This window comes from Salmo salar, chromosome 06, assembly GCF_965601325.2.
Source record: "Salmo salar chromosome 06, fSalSal1, whole genome shotgun sequence".
In the NCBI taxonomy this organism is placed as follows: Eukaryota; Metazoa; Chordata; class Actinopteri; order Salmoniformes; family Salmonidae; genus Salmo; species Salmo salar.
Window position 1 is genome coordinate 8,102,501 of NC_138296.1, and position 21,841 is coordinate 8,124,341.

The 21,841-nt window shown below is 41.4% G+C and overlaps 1 protein-coding gene across 6 annotated transcripts in view; it reads left to right on the forward strand.

The window, feature by feature from the left end:
* Nucleotides 1-21,841, forward strand: part of LOC106594842 (RNA binding protein fox-1 homolog 1) — a 743,212-nt gene that overhangs the window by 680,371 nt on the left and 41,000 nt on the right. For 4 of the 6 annotated variants that reach the window (XM_082976289.1, XM_082976286.1, XM_082976285.1 and 1 more), the window contains 2 exons: nucleotides 1,067-1,106; nucleotides 12,951-13,015. In XM_082976289.1, the coding sequence (XP_082832415.1) occupies nucleotides 1,067-1,106; nucleotides 12,951-13,015 (105 nt within the window). The remainder of the gene's footprint in view (nucleotides 1-1,066; nucleotides 1,107-12,950; nucleotides 13,016-21,841) is intronic. The other 2 variants (XM_082976287.1, XM_082976291.1) reach the window with 1 other exon arrangement.

Here is a 21,841-nt window from a genome sequence, read left to right on the forward strand (position 1 = left end):
TGATCCATTTTCTGGACCTCCCCAGCCTCCTTACCACCTCAGAGAAAGAGAAAGACTGGATCCCAAATCACCCCCTTCCCCTTGGCCCTCCATTTACGTGTTCACGCTCACTTCCTCCTTTTGCACAAGTGTCCCAAAAGGAGGTAAAACTATAGAGGGTGTAGGGGCTAATTAGCCCCACCGGTAGTCACTTCTACTGAGCCTGCAATGCTGCCTGCTTCAGAGAGAAGTGAATCCCATAAGGCACCGTGTAATTTTTTAGTTTGCCCAATTTCACACAAAATAATAGAGAGGCTTGTCGAATTATATGACACGTGCATTTGTTTATGTCCGATGTCCTGACTTGACACATATAAAAGATGAAATACCACTCATGCTAACTGTTATATTTTGTTAAACGACAGGGGCGATTTGTTCATTTTAATTTCTTGCTTGTTTTATAATTTAAATGTGGAACATAAATTGCACCATTCTAGTTGGGAGTGTTGGTGCTTTCAAGACAACTGGGAACTCTGAAAAAAGAGGTCAAGTCGTGACATCAGTGAAAGCGTCGAAAAGCGGAGCTCTAGAAAGATGCCTGAGTTTCCGACTTGGAATTCCAAGTTGGATGACCGTTAAAAAAGAAATCTCAGTCAGAGTTCGTTTTTTTCACAGTTCTCAGTTGTCTTGAACACACTGAAGTCAGACGTCGGAGATTTCCGAGTTCCCAGTTGTTTTGAATACGGCATGAGTCCCGAAGTTGATAGGTTTATTGATCCCCTCGCCACTCTGGAAGTCACCCTCTGAGTTTCGTCAACAACACGTGACAACAGAGGGCCCTCCAAGCGAGTGGGTAGGGGCAAGGCGGTGGTTTGGGATTCACAAAGAGAGACAGAGTAGGGGAGGAGAGTGCCTGCAGAACTTCCCTGGCTCCACCCCTCTCATGTCTGGTGGTTTTTGATTGTACAAACTAACCTCTGCACAGACAGACAGACAGGGTTGGTGTCTAGATGGTGCCTGCATGTCAACTTGCACTAATATGGATGTTTGTTTTGTTTGTTTGTGTTTGTGTTTGCATCCTTTGCAGTGTTGTTTACCAGGATGGATTTTATGGTGCAGATATTTATGTAAGTATTATTACCACTGAATGACGTTGAGGTCCGTAACAGAGATAGCTGTGTTTCTACTTACCACTAAGGACATATGACATTTACATGTGGCTTTATTCATGTTGGTTGGTTGTATGCTGAGCCATGTATTTAGAGAGTTGCAGAGTCAGGTATTTAGAGAGTTGCTGAGTCAGGTATTTAGAGAGTTGCAGAGCCAGGTATTTAAAGAGTTGCAGAGCCATGTATTTAGAGAGTTGCAGAGCCATGTATTTAGAGAGTTGCAGAGCCAGGTATTTAGAGAGTTGCAGAGCCAGGTATTTAGAGAGTTGCAGAGCCATGTATTTAGAGAGTTGCAGAGCCAGGTATTTAGAGAGTTGCAGAGCCATGTATTTAGAGAGTTGCAGAGCCAGGTATTTAGAGAGTTGCAGAGCCATATATTTAGAGAGTTGCAGAGTCAGGTATTTAGAGAGTTGCAGAGTCAGGTATTTAGAGAGTTGCAGAGCCATGTATTTAGAGAGTTGCAGAGCCAGGTATTTAGAGAGTTGCAGAGCCATGTATTTAGAGAGTTGCAGAGCCAGGTATTTAGAGAGTTGCAGAGCCATGTATTTAGAGAGTTGCAGAGCCATGTATTTAGAGAGTTGCAGAGCCAGGTATTTAGAGAGTTGCAGAGCCATGTATTTAGAGAGTTGCAGAGCCAGGTATTTAGAGAGTTGCAGAGCCATGTATTTAGAGAGTTGCAGAGCCAGGTATTTAGAGAGTTGCAGAGCCATGTATTTAGAGAGTTGCAGAGTCAGGTATTTAGAGAGTTGCAGAGCCAGGTATTTAGAGAGTTGCCGAACCAGGTATTTAGAGAGCTGGGACATTGAGGTTTCTGCATTATGATGCGTTTACATGACATTTTAATGAACAATCTATCGCACCCCAGCAACACTACATGGGGGTATTTAAACTGTGCTATGTAACTGAATGTCTAAATAGAAAAATATTCAACATTACAAAAGTTGGTCCAACTCTAAAATCTCATATACGGTTCGGTTGAATGTAGCTCTACAGCAGCTCAATGTAATGTAAACACAACCAGCCATACCAATGTTTATAGACCTACAGCAGCTCAATATAACATAAACACAACCAGCCATACCAATGTTTATAGGCCTACAGCAGCTCAATGTAATGTAAACACAACCAGCCATACCAATGTTTATAGGCCTACAGCAGCTCAATATAACATAAACACAACCAGCCATACCAATGTTTATAGGCCTACAGCAGCTCAATGTAATGTAAACACAACCAGCCATACCAATGTTTATAGGCCTACAGCAGCTCAATGTAATGTAAACACAACCAGCCATACCAATGTTTATAGACCTACAGCAGCTCAATGTAACATAAACACAACCAGCCATACCAATGTTTATAGGCCTACAGCAGCTCAATGTAATGTAAACACAACCAGCCATACCAATGTTTATAGACCTACAGCAGCTCAATGTAACATAAACACAACCAGCCATACCAATGTTTATAGACCTACAGCAGCTCAATGTAACATAAACACAACCAGCCATACCAATGTTTATAGACCTACAGCAGCTCAATGTAACATGAACACAACCAGCCATACCAATGTTTATAGACCTACAGCAGCTCAATGTAATGTAAACACAACCAGCCATACCAATGTTTATAGGCCTACAGCAGCTCAATGTAACATGAACACAACCAGCCATACCAATGTTTATAGACCTACAGCAGCTCAATGTAATGTAAACACAACCAGCCATACCAATGTTTATAGACCTACAGCAGCTCAATGTAACATAAACACAACCAGCCATACCAATGTTTATAGACCTACAGCAACTCAATGTAATGTAAACACAACCAGCCATAGCAATGTTTATAGACCTACAGCAGCTCAATGTAATGTAAACACAACCAGCCATACCAATGTTTATAGACCTACAGCAGCTCAATATAACATAAACACAACCAGCCATACCAATGTTTATAGACCTACAGCAGCTCAATATAACATAAACACAACCAGCCATACCAATGTTTATAGGCCTACAGCAGCTCAATGTAATGTAAACACAACCAGCCATACCAATGTTTATAGACCTACAGCAGCTCAATGTAACATAAACACAACCAGCCATACCAATGTTTATAGACCTACAGCAGCTCAATGTAATGTAAACACAACCAGCCATACCAATGTTTATAGACCTACAGCAGCTCAATGTAACATAAACACAACCAGCCATACCAATGTTTATAGACCTACAGCAGCTCAATGTAACATGAACACAACCAGCCATACCAATGTTTATAGACCTACAGCAGCTCAATGTAACATAAACACAACCAGCCATACCAATGTTTATAGACCTACAGCAGCTCAATGTAATGTAAACACAACCAGCCATACCAATGTTTATAGACCTACAGCAGCTCAATGTAATGTAAACACAACCAGCCATACCAATGTTTATAGGCCTACAGCAGCTCAATGTAATGTAAACACAACCAGCCATACCAATGTTTATAGACCTACAGCAGCTCAATGTAATGTAAACACAACCAGCCATACCAATGTTTATAGGCCTACAGCAGCTCAATGTAATGTAAACACAACCAGCCATACCAATGTTTATAGACCTACAGCAGCTCAATGTAACATGAACACAACCAGCCATACCAATGTTTATAGACCTACAGCAGCTCAATGTAATGTAAACACAACCAGCCATACCAATGTTTATAGGCCTACATAAACTGGATTTGTTTTTTACATGTAAACACAACCAACCACAGGAGGTTAGTGACACCTTAATTGGGGAGGATGGGGTCATGGTAATGGCTGGAGTGGAATCAGTGGAATGTTATCAAATACATCAAACATATGGTTTCCAGGTGTTTGATGCCATTCCATTTGCTCCGTTCCTGACATTATTATGAGCCATCCTCCCCTCAGCAGGCTCCACTGCAACCAACCCATACAAATCCAGAAATGTTTAAATAGCTTATTTCTTAAGAGGCTAGTTGAAGAGAGGCTAACTCTGTTAGACGTTGCATGCGTGGTGTTTATGGTTGTTGTCATGGGGATCTGGTGAAAGGTCAGGCACTACATAGGGAACAGGGGGCCATTTGGGAGGCAACCCATTGTGCAACAAGCTCTCACAGTCTCACCTCAGAATTAGACGTTCATCCATGTTCCTCAAATTTTGAAGTTGTTCAAAGTGTTTAGGGTTAAGTTTAGACATTAACTCTGAAGGGTTAAGGTTTGGGATAGGCTTAAAACAAAAATCTCAAAAACAACTTTCTATCTCTGGATTCAAGCATGCAACCTTCAGAGGCAGATGCTAAGAAACATGTAACCTTCAGAGGCAGATGCTAACAAACATGCAAACTTCAGCACCAGAGGCAGATGCTAACAAACATGCAATCTTCAGCACCAGAGGTAGATGCTAACAAACATGCAATCTTCAGAGGCAGATGCTAACAAACAGGCAACCTTCACCACCCGAGGCAGATGCTAACAAACATACAACCTTCAGCACCCGAGGCAGATGCTAACAAACATGCAACCTTCAGCACCCAAGGCAGATGCTAACAAACATGCAATCTTCAGCACCAGAGGTAGATGCTAACGCCCATCCCTGTCCACAAGACCCTAGCACAGCCAAAATCTAGTTGAAGGTAACATCGCTCACTGTTGCCCCAAGTGACCGGTTTCCACGTCATCTCTCGACATCCTCAGACATGGATGAACGTCGAATAATGACTTGTATCATGGGTGACCAGTCTGCATGGTGAGCCTGATCAGAGAGAGGAAGTGTGGACAGTTTTCTGAAGACCAAGTCAGGGATTCAGTGAGAATAATCCAAGATGTTCACATTACAGTTTGTGTGTGTTCATACTGAGGAGTATTACAGTATGTGTGTGTTCATACTTAGGAGTATTACAGTATGTGTGTGTTCATACTTAGGAGTATTACAGTATGTGTGTGTTCATACTGAGGAGTATTCAAGTATGTGTGTGTTTATACTGAGTTGTATTACAGTATGTGTGTGTTCATACTGAGGAGTATTACAGTATGTGTGTGTTCATACTGAGGAGTATTACAGTATGTGTGTGTTCATACTGAGGAGTATTATAGTATGTGTGTGTTTATACTAAGGAGTATTACAGTATGTGTGTGTTCATACTAAGGACATTTTGCTCAATCTCCCATCTACCTGTATCCTTCCTCTTCCTACCCCCTCTAGACACACACACACACACACACACACACACACACACGTGTGCTCACAACAGCAAGAAAATACCTCTGGAGAGAAACACCCATTATAAAACAGATTGCACTAATTTATGAGCATGGAAAGATAGAACTGAACAGTGAGTCAGGATCTCCCCCTCTGTCTCTCTCTCTCTCTCTCTCTCTCTCCCTCTCTCTCTCTCTCTCCCCTCCCTCTTTCTCTCTCCCTCTCTCTCTCTCTCTCCCCCTCCCTCTTTCTCTCTCCCTCTCTCTCTCTCTTCCCTCTCTCTCTCTCTCTTCCCCCTCTCTCTCTCTCTCTCGCCCCCTTCTCTCTCTCTCTCTCTCTCTCTCTGCTGTGCCTGCCACACACACATACACACATACACACACGGTTGACGGACGGTGTACCACAGAAGAGTGAACGGTGACCAACTCAGGAGATAACTGTCTCCATCTTCCTGTCATCTCTGTCCATCCCTCTCTAAGGCTCTGTTCCCAATGGCATCCTATTCCCTTTATAGTTCACTACATTAGACCAGGGGCCCATAGGGAATAGGATGCCATTTGGTACACAGACACAGTACCTCCCTAGACCATGCCAGTGTGAGTTATTTTGGAGAACCGCTGTAGAGTAGAATGGTGATAAAATAATACAGTATTACAAATGTCAGTATAATGGCAAAATATAGTACACTATTACATCTGTAGAATGGTAATAATATAGTACAGTATTACATCAGTATAATGGTAATAATATAGTACAGTATTACATCAGCCAGTAAAATGGTAATAACATAGTACAATATTACGTCAGTCAGAAGAATTGTAATAATATAGTACAGTATTACATCAGTAGAATGGTAATAATACAGTACAGTATTACATCAGTAGAATGGTAATAATATTGTACAGTATTACATCAGTCAGTAAAATGGTAATAATATAGTACAATATTACGTCAGTCAGAAGAATTGTAATAATATAGTACAGTATTACATCAGTAGAATGGTAATAATACTGTACAGAAATACATCAGTCAGTAAAATGGTAATGATATAGTACAATAATACGTCAGTCAGTAGAATTGTAATAATTTTGTACAATATTACGTCATTCAGAAGAATTGTAATAATATAGTACAATATTACATCAGTAGAATGGTAATAATATAGTACAGTATTACATCAGTAGAATTGTAATAATATAGTACAGTATTACATCAGTCAGTAGAATGGTAATAATATAGTACAGTATTACATCAGTAGAATGGTAATAATATTGTACAGTATTACATCAGTAGAATGGTAATAATATAGTACAGTATTACATCAGTAGAATGGTAATAATATTGTACAGTATTACATCAGTAGAATGGTAATAATATTGTACAGTATTACATCAGTCAGTAGAATGGTAATAATATAGTACACTATTACATCCGTCAGTTCTTGCGTTCTAACTACCCGCTATTCAAAGTGCACTGAACAAATTAAGGGAATCGTTCAGGGAATCGTGTTTTCGGACCTTCCCCTGGTCGTATTCTAGCGGGGTGTCACGGGTGTCGTAGGGTTGAGACCAAAACACAGCGGGTATATGTACACTCATCTTCTTTTATTAGGACAAAGAAGGGAAACCAAAACAAACACGTATACAAAAACACAACGACGGTAAACAGTCCTGTAAGGCATAACGCTAAACACGGAAATAACCTCCCACAAAGTGACAGGTGAAATCAGGCGCCCTAAGTATGACTCTCAATCAGCAACAACGATGTACAGCTGTTCCTGATTGAGAGTCATACCAGGCCAAACCAGAAATACAAAACTAGAACAGCCCCTTAGAAATACAAACACAAGAACATACCCAACACCCCGGAACACATAAATCAAACACCCCTCTACAATACACACACACCCCGAACCACCTAAATCAACTGCCCCCTCTACATCGACACCAACACCAATAAACCCCAGAAACACTCTACACAAAATATCCCTCTATCTAAACACATACATAAAACCATGAAAACAAATATCGCCACGTCCTGACCAAACTACAATAACAAATAGACCCCTTTACTGGTCAGGACGTGACACGGGGCAGAAATCTCAGAGACCAATTGGTACACTCTGATTTACCACCCCAAGATATTCCTGAACAACGTCTATTTGCGCCCCTACTGGATGGAAATTACAAGTGTAATGGCTGTGCTCAATGCAATGGCACTTATAAATGTAGATCCTTCAAACACCCACAAACAGAGAAATCGATCCCAATCAAAGGTGTTATTACGTGCTCCACTAAGGCAGTTATTTATCTTATAACTTGTCCTTGTGGTAAACATTATCTGGGTAAAACAAAGCGTGAATTAAAAGTACATATCTCAGAGCATCGTAGCACCATTAGGTGCAAAAACTTGACTTACCCAGTTGCGGCCCACTTTTTGGAAGCAAACGACTCGATTTAGTCTCTGCGTTATATTGGCATCGAACATGTCACCCTCCCTAGGAGAGAGGGCGACCTTGATAATTTATTGTTAAGACGAGAGGCTGCCTGGATCTTTAATTTAAAGACCCTTGCTCCCTTCGGTCTCAACATAGACTTTGATCTTAAGCCATTCTTGTGATAATTGTGACTTTGCCATTGTAATTGTTTGTAAGCTTGTGTAGTCTAAAATGAATCTATGATCGTATGCTATCCATATGCTATCCATTAGTTTTTTTGTATGCTGTTCTTTGTATGCCATTTTTATATTTGAGAATGAATCAATGATATTAGGCCACACGTGGCCATGATTACAGACACCTGTGTGTAATAAACGAGTCATCTCGCAGTGTTTGTGATCAAACCCTGATGATCAGGGTTGGCTGTCGAAACGTTGGATATTACATTTTTGCATCTGAGCTCCTAGAGTGTGCAGCTCTCCCTTATTTTGTAGGTTTCTACTCCGCTAGCCAGCACCTCGCCTAAATAGGTGTGCTTTTATTTTTCTTCTAGTAGAATGTAGAGGTCGACCGATTATGATTTTTCAACGCCGATACCGATGCCGATTATTGGGGGGCCAAAACCGCCGATACCGATTAATCAGCCAATTTTTTTGTTTGTTTGTTTGTTTTTTGTAATAATGACAATTACAACAATACTGAATGAACACTTATTTTAACTTAATATAATACATCAATAAAATCAATTTAGCCTCAAATAAATAATGAAACATGTTCAATTTGGTTTAAATAATGCAAAAACAAAGTGTTGGAGAAGAAAGTAAAGTGCAATATGTGCCATGTAAGAAAGCTAATGTTTAAGTTCCTTGCTCAGAACATGAGAACATATGAAAGCTGGTGGTTCCTTTTAACATGAGTCTTCAATATTCCCAGGTAAGAAGTTTTAGGTTGTAGTTATTATAGGAATTATAGGACTATTTCTCTCTATACAATTTGTATTTCATATACCTTTGACTATTGGATGTTCTTATAGGCACTTTAGTATTTCCAGTGTAACAGTATAGCTTCCGTCCCTCTCCTCGCTCCTACCTGGGCTGGAACCAGGAACACATCGACAACAGCCACCCTCGAAGCAGCGTTACCCATGCAGAGCAAGAGGAACAACTACTCCAAGTCTCAGAGCGAGTGACGTTTGAAACGCTATTAGCGCACACCCGGCTAACTAGCTAGCCATTTCACATGGGTTACACCAGCCTCATCTTGGGAGTTGATAGGCTTGAAGTCATAAACAGCGCAATGCATTGCGAAGGGCTGCTGGAAAAACGCACTAAAGTGCTATTTTGAATGAATGGTTACGAGCCTGCTGGTGCCTACCACCGCTCAGTCAGACTGCTCTATCAAATCATAGACTTAATTATAATATAATAACACACAGAAACACGAGCCTTAGGTCATTAATATGGTCGAATCCGGAAACTATCATCTCGAAAACAAAAAGTTATTCCTGTTACATTGCACAACCTTCAGTGTTATGTCAGAATTACGTAAAATTCTGACAAATTACCCACAGTGTTGCATATACCCTGACTGCGTGCAATGAACGCAAAATGACACAATTTCACCTGGTTAATATTGCCTGCTAACCTGGATTTCTTTTAGCTAAATATGCAGGTTTAAAAATATATACTTCTGTGTATTGATTTTAAGAAAGGCATTGATGTTTATGGTTAGGTACAGTCGTGCAACGATTGTGTTTTTTTCGCAAATGCGCTTTTGTTAAATCATCCCCGTTTGGCGAAGTCGGCTGTCTTTGTCAAGAAGAAATAGTCTTCACACTGTTCGCAACGAGCCAGGCGGCCCAAACTGCTACATATACCCTGACTCTGTTTGCAAGTGAAGTGACACATTTTCCGTAGTTAAAAGAAATTCATGTTAGTAGGCAATATTAACTAAATATGCAGGTTTAAAAATATATACTTGTGTATTGATTTTAAGAAAGGCATCGATGTTTATGGTTGGAGCAACGTGTACCTAAGCGATTATATGCAACGCAGGACAGGCTAGATAAACTAGTAATATCATCAACCATGTGTAGTTAACTAGTGATTATGATTGATTGATTGTTTTTTATAAGATAAGTTTAATGCTAGCTAGCAACTTACCTTGGCTTCTTACTGCATTTGCGTAACCTCGTGGAGTGCAATGTAAAGCAGGTGGTTAGAGCGTTGGACTAGTTAACCTTAAGGTTGCAAGATTGAATCCCTGAGCTGAGAAGGTAAAAATCTGTCGTTCTGCCCCTGAACAAGGGAGTTAACACACCGTTCCTAGACTTTTATTGAAAATAAGAATGTGTTCTTAACTGACTTGCCTAGTTAAATAAAGGTCTAAAAAAACAAAAAATATTTAAAAATGTTTTTAAAAATCGGCCAAATCGGCGTCCAAAAATAACGATTTCCGATTGTTATGAAAACTTGAAATCGGCCCTAATTAATCGGCCATTCCGATTAAATCGGTCGACCTCTAGTAGAATGTTAATACCATAGTACAGTACTTCATCAGTAGAATTGTAATAATATAGTATAGTATTACGTCAGTAGAATTGTAATAATATTGTTCAGTATTACATCAGTCAGTAAAATGGTAATAATATAGTACAATATTACATCAGTCAGTAGAATGTTAATACCACAGTACAGTATTACATCAGTGGAATGGTAATAATATACTACAGTATTACATCAGTATAATGGTAATAATATAGTAAAATATTACATCAGTATAATGGTAATAATATAGTACACTATTACATCAGTATAATGCTAATAATATAGTACACTATTACATCAGTATAATGGTAAGAATATATTATAGTATTAAATCAGTATAATGGTAATAATATAGTACAGTATTACATAAGTATAATGGTAATAATATAGTATACTCTTACATCAGTATAATGGTAATAATATAATACAATATTACATCAGTATAATGGTAATAATATACTACACTTTTGCATCGGCATAATGGTAATAATATAGTCAGTATTTCATAAGTATAATGGTAATAATATAGTACAATATTACATCAATATAATGGTAGTAATATAGTACAATATTACATCAGTATAATGGTAATAATATAGTACAATATTACATCAATATAATGGTAATAATATAGTACAGTATTACATTGTTGGAAGAAATTAGGTGCATTGTGGGTAGATGAGCAGAGAACAGTAGGTACACTATATTTTACAGGAACCAGAAACAGGGGACACTATATTTAACAGGAGCCAGGAACAGGGGACACTATATTTTACAGGAACCAGAAAAAGGGGACACTCTATTCAACAGGAACCAGAAACAGGGGACACTCTATTTAACAGGAACCAGAAACAGGGGACACTATATTTAACAGGAACCAGAAACAGGGGACACTCTATTTAACAGGAACCAGAAACAGGGGACACTCTATTTAACAGGAACCAGAAACAGGGGACGCTATATTTTACAGGAACCAGAAACAGGGGACACTCTATTTAACAGGAACCAGAAACAGGGGACACTCTATTTAACAGGAACCAGAAACAGGGGACACTCTATTTAACAGGAACCAGAAACAGGGGACACTCTATTTAACAGGAACCAGAAACAGGGGACGCTATATTTAACAGGAACCAGAAACAGGGGACGCTATATTTAACAGGAACCTGAAACAGGGGACACTCTATTTAACAGGAACCAGAAACAGGGGACACTCTATTTAACAGGAACCAGAAACAGGGGACACTCTATTTAACAGGAACCAGAAACAGGGGACACTCTATTTAACAGGAACCAGAAACAGGGGACACTCTATTTAACAGGAACCAGAAACAGGGGACACTCTATTTAACAGGAACCAGAAACAGGGGACACTCTATTTAACAGGAACCAGAAACAGGGGACACTCTATTTAACAGGAACCAGAAACAGGGGATACTCTATTTAACAGGAACCAGAAACAGGGGACGCTATATTTAACAGGAACCAGAAATAGGGGACACTCTATTTAACAGGAACCAGAAACAGGGGACACTCTATTTAACAGGAACCAGAAACAGGGGACACTCTATTTAACAGGAACCAGTAACAGGGGACACTATATTTAACAGGAACCAGAAACAGGGGACACTCTATTTAACAGGAACCAGAAACAGGGGACGCTATATTTAACAGGAACCAGAAACAGGGGACACTCTATTTAACAGGAACCAGAAACAGGGGACGCTATATTTAACAGGAACCAGAAACAGGGGACACTCTATTTAACAGGAACCAGAAACAGGGGACGCTATATTTAACAGGAACCAGAAACAGGGGACGCTATATTTAACAGGAACCAGAAACAGGGGACGCTATATTTTACAGGAACCAGAAACAGGGGACGCTATGTTTTTTACAGGGAACAGAATCACGCCATCTCCTGGGGGCTTGCTGCTCTGCTCTGTGTAGTGAAATGCATGCTGGTCGTGTTTCTGGCCATGGCGTGGTTGGCGTGACTTTGTGGTTGGTTGAACATGGAGTCTTGCTGTGCTCACAGACTGATCATCACTGCATCACCGCACACCCGCCTGTCGCATGGATGTGTGTGTGTGTGTGTGTGTGTGTGTGTGTGTGTGTGTGTGTGTGTGTGTGTGTGTGTGTGTGTGTGTGTGTGTGTGTCGTGTTTGCCTAATTGAACAGCTGATGGCAGCATTACATAAATTAAAATCTGTGTTCTTTTTAGAACATATGGGAATCTGTTGCAAGGCAGTTATGTCAAATTAGTCTTTGAAAACAAATATTACATTTTAATGAAAAATGTATCTACTTTCATTTATTATGAAATCAATACATTATTGATCGTGTGGCATAATTCATTCAGCACACAGAAATATTTAACATCCAAAGCATTTCATATGTATTGAGTCCTACGTCAGCCTTGCTATTGATCAGACTGTGTGATGGTGTATTCTGTCAATATATGTGTAGATCCATGAACCAGCAGAACATCAATGGTACTGACAGGAATCAATCACATTTATTAACCATCTCTCTGTATCTCTGTGTGTGTGTGCGTACGTGTGTGTGTGTGTGTGTGTGCTTGTGTGTCCGTGTGTGTTTCCAGGGGGGCTATGCTGCCTACAGGTATGCACAGCCTGCTGCCGCCACAGCTGCTGCATACGGTGACAGGTAAGAGGGACCTCTTTTTTTATCTCTCGCTATCTGTCCCTCTCTCTCGTGCTCTCTCTCTCTCTCTCTACTTCTCTCTCACTACTTCTCTCTCTCTTGCACTACCTCTGTCCCTCTTTCTCTCTCTCTCTGTCCCTCTTTCTCTCTCTCTCTGTCCCTCTTTCTCTCTCTCTCTCTCGCACTACTTCTCTCTCTCTCTCTCTACCTCTCTCTCTGTCCCTCTTTCAATTCAATTCAATTCGCTTTATTGGCATGACATAACAATGTACATATTGCCAAAGCTTATTTTGGATATTTACAATATAAAAAAAAATAATAATGACACTCAATATTGTCAAAAGGACAACAGTAACAACAATAACCAAGGGTCAAAATAACCATACATTCAACAATAACAATAAGCATACAGTAGAGGGCATGTGCAGGTTTATTGGTCTGTCAGACACTGTCCCTCATCTTATGGCAGGCAGCAATGTAGTGCGCTGCCAACACACAGCTCTCTGCGTCCTCCCCCAACAGGACGGGTAGCCTACTCTCATCAGAGAGGTCTTTGAAACCTTTAATAAGGGTTTCAAATTTGGGAAAATGACACTCTCAAATTGTTTTATATTTTTCACATTTAGTCAGGAAATGCAGCTCCGTCTCAGGTTCTGCTGTTGTGCAGTGGCTGCACAGACTTTCCTCTACAGGTAGACAGGTTTTCCTGTGTCTACCCTTCTCAATAGCAAGGCTGCTCTCACTGAGCCTGTACTATGTCAAGGTTTTGATCAGTAACCATGGTCAAATATTTAGCCACGGTGTACTGTCGATTTATGGCCACATAGCACTGCATTTTGCTTTGTGTTAGTGCTTGTGTTTCCCAATAAGCAAAGTAGTTTTGTTTTGACTGTATTGTAATTTGGTTTATTCTGATTGATTGGATGTTCTGGTCCTGAGGCTTCAGTGTGTTAGTAGAACAGGTTTGTTAACTCAGCCCCAGGACCAGCTGGATGAGGGGACTCTTTTCTTTGCTCAGCTCTTGGCATTGCAGGGCTTGGTAATGATATGAGAGGGAGTCACTGTATTTTAGATGTTTTCAAAACTTAATTGTTCTTTTTTGAGTTTTTATTATTAGTGGATATTGGCCTAATTCTGCCCTGCATGCATTGTTTGTAGTTTTCCTCTGGACATGTAGGAGAATCTTACCGAACTCTGCATGCAGGGTTTCAATGGGGTGTTTGTCCCATTTGATGAAATCTTGTTTTGCAAGTGGACCCCACACCTCACTGCCATAAAGTGCAATTGGTTCATTGACATATTCAATTCATTTTAGCCAAATTTTAATAGGTATTTGAATTTGAATTTGCTTTTTAATGGAGTAGAATGCCCTGCGTGCTTTCTCTCTCAGTTCATTCACTCTCTCTCTCTCCCTCTCTGTCCTCTCTCTCTCTCTCTCTCTCGCTCTACTTCTATCACTCTCCCTCTCTCTCTGTAAATACTACAGTAATGTCTGCAAAAACACTACAGTCCACATAAACAGTCAGCACTTCTTTTTTTACTTTAGTAAATACTACAGTATTTAATTTGTGTATACCCTGCCCATTTCTCACCCCCCATATAGCAATTAGTGCCACCCATAAGTGAGAAACCTGCGTGCCAAGTATAGACCATATATTGTGTTCTCTACAGGTTATAGAAAAGAGCAAAAGCGCTCGACTATCCATTCAGACCCCAGTACTACCTACCTACCGACCGACCGACCTACCTACCTACCTACCTACCTACCTACCTACCTACCTACCTACCTACCTACCTACCTACCTACCTACCTACCTACCTACCTACCTACCTACCTACCTACCTACCTACCTACAGGTTATGGAAAATGAGCTCTTTTAGTATTTCTCTTCGATGTCAAAGATAATAAAACAAACACACTTTAGTAAACACTACAGTTATACTGCCAATACACTACAGTAAATACTACAGTTATACTGCAAAGACACTACAGTAAATACTACAGTTATACAGCAAATACACTACAGTAAATACTACAGTTATACTGCAAATACACTACAGTAAATACTACAGTTATACTGCAAATACACTACAGTAAATAGATATTTAACATGGAACAGTAGATAGTACTGTGGTGTTAACATGGAACAGTAGATAGTACTGTGGTGTTAGATGTAGATATTTAACATGGAACAGTAGATAGTACTGTGGTGTTAGATGTAGATATTTAACATGGAACAGTAGATAGTACTGTGGTGTTAGATAGATAGTAGATATTTAACATGGAACAGTAGATAGTACTGTGGTGTTAACATGGAGCAGTAGACAGTACTGTGGTGTTAGATGTAGATATTTAACATGGAACAGCAGATAGTACTGTGGTGTTAGATATAGATATTTAACATGGAACAGTAGACAGTGCTGTGGTGTTAGATGTAGATATTTAACATGGAACAGTAGATAGTACTGTGGTGTTAGATAGATAGTAGATATTTAACATGGAACAGTAGACAGTGCTGTGGTGTTATATGTAGATATTTAACATGGAACAGTAGATAGTACTGTGGTGTTAGATAGATAGTAGATATTTAACATGGAACAGTAGATAGAATTGTGGTGTTAACATGGAACAGTAGATAGTACTGTGGTGTTAGATGTAGATATTTAACATGGAACAGTAGATAGTACTGTGGTGTTAGATAGATAGTAGATATTTAACATGGAACAGTAGTGCATGCCTCTTTCTGTTATATTCTCTGCCTTAAACCTGGGAGATCTGTTTAGACATGACTCTAGATATCTCACATGTTACTCTCCTCTTTGTTTATGCCTCTTTTTGTAAAGTATGTCGAGAACCAAGTGAAATTGACTTAGAATAAGCTTTGATTTTTGGCAGTGTACAGCCATGTTATACAACAGTGCGATTTAACAAATGCATGTAAATACATAGTGTTGTTTTATACCAGGCATGTTGAGGTTGTGTTGCAATACATAGTGTTGTGTTATACCAGGTATGTTGAGGTTGTGTTGCAATACATAGAGCAAGGAGTACCTCTAATAAATACACAGGATGAGACCCGTAAAATACACACACATAATGATACAACACGGGACGAGACCTGTAACATACACACACACAATGATACAACAAGGGACGAGACCTGTAACATACACACACACAATGATACAACACGGGACGAGACCCGTAACATACACACAATGATACAACACGGGACGAGACCCGTAACACACACACACACAATGATACAACACGGGACGAGACCCGTAACATACACACACACACAATGATACAACACGGGACGAGACCCGTAACATACACACACACAATGATACAACACGGGACGAGACCCGTAACATACACACACACACACACACAATGATACAACACGGGACGAGACCCGTAACATACACACACACACACACAATGATACAACACGGGATGAGACCTGTAACATACACACACACAATGATACAACACGGGACGAGACCCGTAACAGACACACACACAATGATACAACACGGGACGAGACCCGTAACATACACACACACACAATGATACAACACGGGACGAGACCCGTAACACACACACACACAATGATACAACACGGGACGAGACGAGTAACATACACACACACAATGATACAACATGGGACGAGACCCGTAACACACACACACACAATGATACAACACGGGACGAGACCCATAACATACACACACACAATGATACAACACGGGACGAGACCCGTAATATACACACACACGATGATACAACACGGGACGAGACCCGTAATATACACACACACAATGATACAACACGGGACGAGACCTGTAACATACACACACAATGATACAACACGGGACGAGACCCGTAACATACACACACACAATGATACAACACGGGACGAGACCCGTAATATACACACACAATGATACAACACGGGACGAGACCCGTAACATACACACACACAATGATACAACACGGGACGAGACCCGTAATATACACATACACAATGATACAACACGGGACGAGACCTGTAACATACACACACACAATGATACAACACGGGACGAGACCTGTAACATACACACACACAATGATACAACAGGGGACGAGACCTGTAACATACACACACACAATGATACAACACGGGACGAGACCTGTAACATACACACACACAATGATACAACACGGGACGAGACCTGTAACATACACACACAATTATACAACACGGGACGAGACCCGTAATATACACACACACAATGATACAACACGGGACGAGACCCGTAATATACACACACACAATGATACAACACGGGACGAGACCTGTAACATACACACACACAATGATACAACACGGGACGAGACCCGTAACATACACACACACAATGATACAACACGGGACGAGACCTGTAGCATACACACACACAATGATACAACACGGGACGAGACCTGTAACATACACACATAAAATGATACAAAACGGGACGAGACCTGTAACATACACACACAATGATACAACACGGGACGAGACCCGTAATATACACACACACAATGATACAACACGGGACGAGACCCGTAATATACACACACACAATGATAAAACACGGGACGAGACCTGTAACATACACACACACAATGATACAACACGGGACGAGACCCGTAACATACACACACACAATGATACAACACGGGACGAGACCTGTAACATACACACACACAATGATACAACACGGGACGAGACCTGTAACATACACACACACAATGATACAACACGGGACGAGACCTGTAACATAAACACACACAATGATACAACACGTGATGAGACCCGTAACATACACACACACAATGATTCCACACGGGACAAGACCCGAACACACACAAGCACACAACGATACAACACGGGACGAAACCTGAACACACAGAAGCGAACAATGATACAACACGGGACGAGACCCGTAACATACACACACACAATTATACAACACAGGACGAGACCCGTAACATACACACACACACAATGATACAACACGGGACGAGACCCGTAACATACACACACACAATGATACAACACGAGACGAGACCCGTAACATACACACACACAATGATACAACACGGGACGAGACCTGTAACACACACACACACAATGATACAACACGGGACGAGACCTGTAACATACACACACACAATGATACAACACGGGACGAGACCCATAACATACACACACACAATGATACAACACGGGACGAGACCCGAGCACACACACAATGATACAACATGGGATGAGACCCATAACATACACAAACACACAATGATACAACACGGGACAAGACCCGTAACATACACACACACACAATGATACAACATGGGACGAGACCCGTAACATACACACACAATGATACAACACGGGACGAGACCCGTAACACACACACACAATGATACAACACGGGACGAGACCCGTAACATACACACACAATGATACAACACGGGACGAGACCCGTAACATTCACACACACACACAATGATACAACACGGGACGAGACCCGTAACATACACACACACAATGATACAACACGGGACGAGACCCGTAACATACACACACACACACACAATGATCAACACGGGACGAGACCTGTAACATACACACACACACACACAATGATACAACACGGGACGAGACCCGTAACATACACACACACACAATGATACAACACGGGACAAGACCCATAACATACACACACACAATGATACAACACGGGACGAGACCCGTAACATACACACACACAATGATCAACACGGGACGAGACCTGTAACATACACACACACACACAATGATACAACACGGGACGAGACCCATAACATAAACACACACAATGATACAACACGGGACGAGACCCGAGCACACACACAATGATACAACATGGGATGAGACCCATAACATACACACACACACAATGATACAACACGGGACAAGACCCGTAACATACACACACAATGATACAACACGGGACGAGACCCGTAACATTCACACACACACACAATGATACAACACGGGACGAGACCCGTAACATACACACACACAATGATACAACACGGGACGAGACCCGTAACATACACACACACACACACAATGATCAACACGGGACGAGACCTGTAACATACACACACACACACACAATGATACAACACGGGACGAGACCCGTAACATACACACACACAATGATACAACACGGGACGAGACCCGTAACATTCACACACACAATGATACAACACGGGACGAGACCTGTAACATACACACACACAATGATACAACACGGGACGAGACCTGTAACATACACACACACAATGATACAACACGGGACGAGACCTGTAACATACACACACACAATGATACAACACGGGACGAGACCTGTAACATAAACACACACAATGATACAACACGTGATGAGACCCGTAACATACACACACACAATGATTCCACACGGGACAAGACCCGAACACACACAAGTGCACAACGATACAACACGGGACGAAACCTGAACACACAGAAGCGAACAATGATACAACACGGGACGAGACCCGTAACATACACACACACAATGATACAACACGGGACGAGACCTGTAACATACACACACACACAATGATACAACACGGGACGAGACCTGTAACATACACACACACAATGATACAACACGGGACGAGACCCATAACATACACACACACACAATGATACAACACGGGACGAGACCCGTAACATACACACACACAATTATACAACACGGGACGAGACCCATAACATACACACACACAATTATACAACACGGGACGAGACCCGTAACATACACACACACACAATGATACAACACGGGACGAGACCCGTAACATACACAAACACAATGATACAACACGGGACGAGACCCGTAACATACACACACACAATGATACAACACGGGACGAGACCTGTAACACACACACACACAATGATACAACACGGGACGAGACCCGTAACATACACACACACAATGATACAACACGGGACGAGACCCGTAACATTCACACACACAATGATACAACACGGGACGAGAACCGAAACATACACACACAAAATGATACAACACGGGACGAAACCTGAACACACAGAAGCGAACAATGATACAACACGGGACGAGACCCGTAACATACACACACACAATGATACAACACGGGACGAGACCCTTAATATACACACACACACAATGATACAACATGGGACGAGACCCGTAACATACACACACACAATGATACAACACGGGACGAGACCCGTAACATACACACACAATGATACAACACGGGACGAGACCCGTAACATACACACACAATGATACAACACGGGACGAGACCCGTAACATTCACACACACACACACAATGATACAACACGGGACGAGACCCGTAACATACACACACACAATGATACAATACGGGACGAGACCCGTAACATACACACACACACACACAATGATCAACACGGGACGAGACCTTTAACATACACACACACACACACACACAATGATACAACACGGGACGAGACCCGTAACATACACACACACAATTATACAACACAGGACGAGACCCGTAACATACACACACACAATGATACAACACGGGACGAGACCCGTAACATACACACACACAATGATACAACACGGGACGAGACCCGTAACATACACACACACAATGATACAACACGGGACGAGACCCGTAACATACACACACACAATTATACAACACGGGACGAGACCCGTAACATACACACACAATTATACAACACGGGACGAGACCCGTAATATACACACACACAATGATACAACACGGGACGAGACCCGTAATATACACACACACAATGATACAACACGGGACGAGACCTGTAACATACACACACACAATGATACAACACGGGACGAGACCCGTAACATACACACACACAATGATACAACACGGGACGAGACCTGTAGCATACACACACACAATGATACAACACGGGACGAGACCTGTAACATACACACATAAAATGATACAAAACGGGACGAGACCTGTAACATACACACACAATGATACAACACGGGACGAGACCCGTAATATACACACACACAATGATACAACACGGGACGAGACCCGTAATATACACACACACAATGATACAACACGGGACGAGACCTGTAACATACACACACACAATGATACAACACGGGACGAGACCCGTAACATACACACACACAATGATACAACACGGGACGAGACCTGTAACATACACACACACAATGATACAACACGGGACGAGACCTGTAACATACACACACACAATGATACAACACGGGACGAGACCTGTAACATAAACACACACAATGATACAACACGTGATGAGACCCGTAACATACACACACACAATGATTCCACACGGGACAAGACCCGAAAACACACAAGCGCACAACGATACAACACGGGACGAAACCTGAACACACAGAAGCGAACAATGATACAACACGGGACGAGACCCGTAACATACACACACACAATTATACAACACAGGACGAGACCCGTAACATACACACACACACAATGATACAACACGGGACGAGACCCGTAACATACACACACACAATGATACAACACGAGACGAGACCCGTAACATACACACACACAATGATACAACACGGGACGAGACCTGTAACACACACACACACAATGATACAACACGGGACGAGACCTGTAACATACACACACACACACACAATGATACAACACGGGACGAGACCCATAACATACACAC